This window comes from Clarias gariepinus, chromosome 4 (genome assembly GCF_024256425.1).
Source record: "Clarias gariepinus isolate MV-2021 ecotype Netherlands chromosome 4, CGAR_prim_01v2, whole genome shotgun sequence".
Classification (NCBI taxonomy): domain Eukaryota; kingdom Metazoa; phylum Chordata; class Actinopteri; order Siluriformes; family Clariidae; genus Clarias; species Clarias gariepinus.
In genome coordinates, this window is record NC_071103.1 from 7,418,826 (window position 1) to 7,426,606 (window position 7,781).

The window sequence follows — 7,781 nt, forward strand, 5'->3', positions numbered from 1 at the left end:
ATAATCTAATGACAACGGTATCTGTCAAAATACAATCTATAATCCTCATAATTTGGATGACCTGCTGTTAATATCTTGGTGCCAAATACTACAGCACACCTTTAAAGACCTTGTGGAGCCCCATGCGTTAAGGGGTCTGCGCTGTTTAAGTGGGAGCATATGGACCTACACATAATTAGGTTTAAAGGTTATGGCAGAACCCACCCCTTGCACATACATATAAAATAACTAAATATCTAGATATCTTATCTATTGTTATGACTAACTAAAGATTTAACTAAGCGCCAAACTATATACGCAAAACAACTTTAAATAAGATTAAATCTAGTTAAATATTTAGCCTCAATACTTCAATGACAACAGCAACAGTTTAGTATTCATAATAAATTATAATTTATTTTTAATGACAAAATTATATAGCCCATTTTACAAGAATAAGTTTAAAATCTAACAGCTTCAGAAATCATAGGCTACATAAAAATCAATATACACAGTGCAATATACCTTTTTTAAGAGAACAGAAGTAAGAAAATATATAAAAATGTAAAATCCTTCTGGTATGTACACAATAGCAACATTCATGCACCTAATCTGCATATTACAATGATAATGTGCACTGCCCTTAAAATCTTATATAAGAATACACAAGATTAGAATAAATAAAGTAATAAAGAACAATTGACGAATCAGAAGTGCATGTAAATTTATAAAATACAGAATGAGGCAGTATATTAGTACTTAAGACGGCAGTACAGTATTTCACTGCAAATGGGTCTTTGTATCAGTGTCCCTGATCATAAATGAATGCACTTAAAACATTATAAAGTTACGTTATAAGGCACCTATATCAGTTCATAACTTAAATCAACCTAATTATCCAGTCAGATTGTGTAAATGTTTGCAATGTGAGTGATATTGCTGGCAACCAAACTTTAGTTTACCCTAATTCACATCAAAAGGAATCACAGAATTTTTGTGTTGTCATCAGAAATATATAAGCTGTAAGAGAATCAGAATCATATAGCCTACAATATAACAGCTCTTTCCAAAAACGACAGATAATCTACTTTGATATTATTTTGTGAAGATTCAAGTCATTTGAGCAAGCATTGTTTTAATTAACACCATGGAACCAGAATTAAGCTGTAAAAATATAAAACTTGTACATGAAATGGCTACTGAAAGCCATTCTGCTCTATGTACATTTTGGACAGAGTAGCTGCCATGGACCTGGCAAGTTCCTCATCACGTTTTCGTTGCACTTGTGTGTGCAGGCACCAAGTGTCATACTCTGGGTTAGGCAGGCAGCAGTCGAGCAAAACATCGTAATGGCCATTACTTAGCCAACTCAACCAGATGGCTGGTTTCGTCAAGTCCTCTGCCCCCAGATAGTGTACCATAGTGGAGACAGTGGGACTCGCCAGACTGCCTCCTGTGGTCAGGAAGATGTTCACATTCAGCATTTGGCTCATGGCCAGTAGCTCAGGGTAGCCAGCCCAGGCACCATCTTGTGCTGCATTGATTAAAAATTCACCCACATCCCCTTCAATAATAGGACTGAACTCATCCAGGTTGTCAGCAATGTGATATACTGTGCGCTCTCTTAGATCACTGTGCATTGATTGCTCACCATATGCTGCTTTTGACACTGCGCGGTACAGGCAATTTCCATCTGGGATGATGTGAAAACGGTATTTCTTTCTCTCTTGGAGATATCTGTTCTGTTTCTCCACCTCTGCCAGGTACTGGATAACCTTCTCATTGAGATCAATCCTGTTTGCAGGCTCTTGAGATACCTCAGGCTCCAGCACTGGGTCCCCTAGCACTTCATCTTCATCATCCTGCTGACGTTTGATTTTTAGCAACGAGTTTTCCAGTTTGCAAGTGAACGGAATGCTTTGTGAACAGCTTTTTGTTGTTTCACTTTCATCAAAGACAGATAGTACCAGTTCATTACAAACTCTACTGTCACTTCTTAAAAAGCTGTGTAAATTGAGTGAATTGCTTTCAGTTATCTCACTGTTATTCTCAAGAATGTCCGATTTGCTCCTTCTCTGAATCTCACCATGGTCACAAGTGAAACCAACATCTGACTGATGGATCTTGTTCTCTGTACCCGGAGCACTGTGTGTATTATTTACAGCATCGGGGAATGTGTGCAGATCCTGCGTGATTTGAGTAGGAACACACTTCTCCACACCATCCGGCCTTGTGATGACAATCTCCGCTTTGGACGTGTAGAAAACGGGCCTCACTGTGGCCTCGTAACACGAAAACGCGGGCATGTTCGCGTCTGTCCAGTTCTCCGCGCCTGAAGCTTCTGCGCAGGTTTCCTTATTGGCGTAAAAACTCGATTCCACTGCGGGATTCTTGTCACTCGCCGCAACACTCACTCTAAATTTCTGCGCCGAGCCCGGGCAGTGTGTTAGCGCGCTGCTGTAAAGCTGCATTTTGCGCGTCTTCCTTTATACTACACGTTAACGCAACATGACAACATCTGCTAAAAATACTTTTTGTCATTCACAGAGGCACAGTTGTGGGGAGGGGCGTTTCCGAGCCTTGTTCTTCCATTCCTCATCGATGAACCATTTCTCGCGTCAGTCACCGCTAAACTTAGGGTACGTGCTCGCGCTCTCCAAACACAACACTCCACGCCTAAAGTTAGCGTGTAGCTGTGGAACGCCAAAAGGGTCATAAGCATTTCAAAATGTGTAATCTCACATCCAGACTGTGTAATAGCTTCTTCTCACAAGCCATCTGTCTTCTCAATAAAAAGGGACTGAACTGAAACACACATAAACAAACATATAGTTACACCATATTTGAACTGTACAGCATAATGATCGACCAACAAATTATTAATAAATAGAAAATAATTATTTTGTATTAATTCTGTAAATCCAATATGCAAAACCATCAAACTAGTTTTTAAAAGATTTTCTTCACATGAGCATGTGTGCACAGAAGGAAAGAAAATGTAAAGTTGAATTAATGTAATAATTACCTGACACCTAATTTGACTTAATCCAACTCAATTACCACAATATTATCTATCCTATTTACACTCTGCATTTGAATCTAACAGATCACTAGTAATCAGTTGTCCTCAAGTAGTAGGAGCAAAAGCTTACAAAACAAATCTATGCATCAATCCTTTTAAACTTTATGTTTCAATTTAAATCAGAAAATTTAAATATCAATTTTCTGAATAATATCAATAAATCAGAAAATACATAATATTCTATATATTCAATATGCACACATTACATAAACACAACTGTAAGGGAAAGTCCTCAGTTTATCATTATTTTGTATTTGCTTGCCTTGATTATATTAGAAGACTCAGAATGTAGTGACAATAGACAGCAGAGAGGTAGGCAACAGCAGGGACAGCATACCAGAGACTGAGGGGAGTTATGAACTGCAAAATCTGTTCTCAACCTCTAGAAAATAAAGACTATAACCTAATTAACAATTTTAGAGTTTTTTGTCCATGTTCTTATAGTAAGTAACGGTACCGTATTCGTCATATTTTTAAATGTTTTTGATCACATTACTTATGGCAACCGTTATCAGTACTTTTTTCTCATGATATGCCAAAACAGGCCTTGCTGTTTATTTAACTTAAGTAAATAAAACCACTGTTACACTGTCATTATATTTAATTCCTATCTGATTTAAGGTGTACCCTTATGCAGAGACTTTCACCCTTGAGTACTTAATGGAATTGCCTCAGGAGCTCAGAAACTGCTGATCTCGTCACAATTTCATACACTAGTTTTTATGGTTTAATTCCGTGGTTCTCAAAGTGTGGGGAATACACACATGACAGGTTGGGTGCAATAAACGGGAGGGAATTAGTGGAAAATAATAGGAAAGTACCTATTCTAATTCATGCTTTTCTTTATTGACAATAAAGATCGGACACTCGAAACCAAACAATCACACATTTAGGCATTTGGCAGACGCTCTTATCCAGAGTGACTTACATTATATTATATTATATTATATTTTATTACACATCTGAGCAGTTGAGGGTTAAGGGCCTTGCTCAAGGGCCCAACAGTGGCAACTTGGTGATTGTGGGGCTTGAACCTGGGATCTTCCGAACTGTAGTCCAATGCCTTAACCACTGAGCTACCCCTGGCCCCGCACATGCAAAGAAATAGATCATTAATACAAGTAAATTAAAATAACACCAAAGAAAAAGTGGAACCATAGTGCAACGATAACGGTTTAACGTCGGCATGTTTATTGCAGAGGAATAATATATAAGAAAACATTCGGTATTATATATGTAATTTCATTAATTCCAATGTGTATGCTGAAGTTTCTATATTTTTGTTAAAAATAAATATTTTATCAGGCAGTACTAGTCTGGCATTTCTAGTTTCCAGTTTGGCAACAAAGTTGCTTTTTGATCCTTCAGGTGCTGAACAAAAGGGAAGATCAATATTGTTCTATGCTTTTTGTTGGTGTGCGGCATTTTGTAATGATACATAAATCATTTGTTGCACCATAGAGAATAATTATGTTTATGCTTTTAAACATGTATAATTTAAGGCGGATGTAGCTTAAAGACAATGTAGAGAGGAAATATATCTGGGTATCTTATTTGCGGGTTCATTTACGCAGCTATTGAATTCGGAGATGCAAATATCAAACTAACTTTACCGTGGACACAAACCGGGTCAGTAGCGTACTGTATGTAGTGTGCATAATAACGCCAATGGATACATTTGTCAGATGGACCACAAAAAAGCAGGCGATTCAGCACTATCAGCCTAATCAACCAAAAAGCCATCCAAAGAAAAACATGATGAAGCCTATGTTACGCTTAGATTCATGGTGGGGATGGTGGGGGCAGAGGAGAGACCTGTGTGTGTTTTGTGTCTTAAACCGCTTGCAGCAGACAGCACGAGACCCAACAAAGGAAGACACTTAGAGACAACACACCCCAGTCACGTTAATAAGCCACTCGACTTCTTTGAAAGAAAGCTCTGGATAAGTGACAAAGTAAGCCTGTTAACAATTGCATGTGTATTTTATCTGTTTTGAACTTGGTGGTTTTTGATCTTATTAGCTTAGAAATTGATATTTCAATAAATAGTAAACTTGGCCGATTTCGTTATCATTTTGTTGACAAGTGGGGCTTGAAAATTCACCCACCCCCTTAAGTGGGGAATGACAGAAAATGTTTGAAAACCACTGGTTTAACTGATGTTAAAAAAAAAATTGATTAGAGAAAGGTCCTTAACTTTTTGATAAGTTAAGTCAAAAAAGATGAAAAAGACTGATTGGTTTAATTTGCCAGGAAGAATACAATAATTAAAATAAACACATAAAAACCACAGTCAGCAAAACATCTTAGCCTTCATAAAAGTTTGAACCTTTAGTTGAATTTACTTTAAAAGCAGAAGACCACATGTTCCACTCCTGTCAGCCAAGAACAAAAATCTGAGGCTACAGAATAAACAGTTAAGTTAAATTTTTTTTTTTAACCATTTTTCAGCTGTAAAGTTGCAGAGTCTGTTGTTATATGATAAAATAAATTCAGTGCTCCTGATGTTAAATATGCTGGAATATGTTTGAGTAACGTGCAAAGGCATACAAAGATATCCTATGCTTTTTGGTATCTGTTTGGGAAAGGCCATGGCCACATGTGTGTTTGATGTTCAGGCCTTTAAACAAAGACTTTGGCCATCAAAATAGGTCAATTTAGTATTTCATGTGGATAGAAGGATAATTACCTATTTTGTCTAGTGCAAATACCAGCCCTTGTGTGTGGCTATAACAATGAGATGTATTCCTGTGTGTATCTAACAGTAAGGTGTTTTGTTTGTGTACCTTATACAGTACATTACAGTCATTTACAATCACAGATATGTTTCTTCTGTGTCTCTTCATTCTTTGCCTATCATACACTACTACTGGGAATCAAGACCCTGAAGAAGTTAAACTTCTGGGATCACTCTTGTTGCCAAGGATTGAAACAAAATATCAGCCAGTATTGTGAGAGACTTAATTCGAGTTGACTGATGTAACACAGCTGCCATGTAAAGTTCTGAACACTAGGGCTATATTCAACCATGACTCATTCTCTGATGTCATACTGTAGGTTTGCAGGCCTATACACACATACAGAAATTTGTAAAAGAGGCATAAGAGAACAAACAAAATCTGTATCAAATTACAGATGTATGTTCTTCTTTTGGTTTAGAATGTTAAACTTGTTTTCTTAATTTTAAAATGGTACAGCATATATTTAGCACAGATAACGATCAAGTTACAAAAACGGTGCATACTGTAGTCCTAGTATGTTAGTATTAAGGTGAAATCATATAGTATTTTTTCATCTTGTCTGGGCCAAAAGAGTCGAAATATTTCTAAATGTGTTGCTGATTTAGTTGCAGAATTCTTTAAACTTTTCTTAAATTTTTTTTTAATGATTAAAATAAAGAAAATATTGTGAAAGCAAATAGAAAGCGAAAAAATTTACTAAAGTTATAGACAAGGAACAAAAAGTAAACAAATAATAATTATAATACTAAATCAAGCTAAATTCCAGGGATGGTAGTGTGTTTGTCTGGTTACAGGTCCTCATCAGTGTCCTATGTCCAGAGGTGAGTCAGTGTTTTCCTGCTGACCCCCTAGGTTCCTAAATAGAAGGTTTACGGGCTGCTCTGTGCTGTCTGTGTCTACATACCCACTTTCTTACGTTAAGCTCTTAGAGAAGTCATACTCCATATAAGGCTAAATCTGTGCAATTTTTTTTGCTAACAGTCAGCTTTGCACTACGACCACGAACTCGCGGATTCGTAACAAAGTCGTTCACATTCCGTTACCACGTACCAAACGTTCACGTGCTCTGTCAGCGTAAACACGTAAAGCTACATGGAACCTCAAAAGGGTCATAGAAGCTACAAATAAGATCTTTTCCCTTTAACACAGACGCGAAAAATGCAGCATCTTCCTACACGATTTTCACGTCTTATACAACATAAAGGAAGGTACAATATAACGATGCAATTAGTTACAAAACCAACAATATAATTTATATAAGGTCAACGTTTCTTATACTAACACATTAAAATATGTCAAATAGGCATAAATCTTGAACAAAGTGTGTAAATCAGGGGTTAATCTTCAAAAATAGAGTTATTCCTACTGTACCCAGGGCAGAATTCGTCCTCTGAATTCGAAGTCAAATGTCATTTTTTTTAACCTACCCAGTTTTCACATATGGGTAACCTTCCTCTACTAAAGAATTATTCAAGCTCCAGGTAAATTAATTGTGCTATAAACATGATTTTAGTGCAATTAGACAAGGTCAGTGTGGATGGCACCCTGGGCCAATTAAAATAAAATAACTAAATAATTAAACATTTCAGTGAATTAATACTGTAAATTTTTATTCATTTCACCTTGGTAAGGGTGTGTGTGGAAGGTGTAGACTGGTTACATGTTACAGTAATGCAATGTCCATAGAAAATATACTGTATGTGATTGGCCTCATCAATGACAACGACCAACTACAGGGATAATGCACTTGGCTGAGTGGTGTGCTGACAATCACCTGCTCCTGAACACCAGTAAGACCAAGGAGCTTATTGTGGACTTCAGAAGAAGAAGAGGTAACACACACACCCCTGTCTACATCAACAGGACAATGGTTGAACGTGTTACTAACTTCAAGTTCCTGGGGATTCACATTTCTGAGGACTTAACCTGATTCACTAATACCTCCAGTCTCCTCAAGAAAGCTTCCCAGCGTCTCTTCT

At 37.0% G+C, this 7,781-nt stretch overlaps 1 protein-coding gene across 1 annotated transcript; it reads right to left on the reverse strand.

Annotated features, from left to right (window-relative positions):
- Positions 1-425: 425 nt before the first annotated feature.
- On the reverse strand, positions 426-2,633 carry LOC128519938 (OTU domain-containing protein 1). The gene has a single exon (XM_053493915.1). The coding sequence runs from the start codon at positions 2,448-2,450 to the stop codon at positions 1,176-1,178; it is 1,275 nt and encodes a 424-aa protein (XP_053349890.1). The 5' UTR covers positions 2,451-2,633; the 3' UTR covers positions 426-1,175.
- Positions 2,634-7,781: the final 5,148 nt, after the last annotated feature.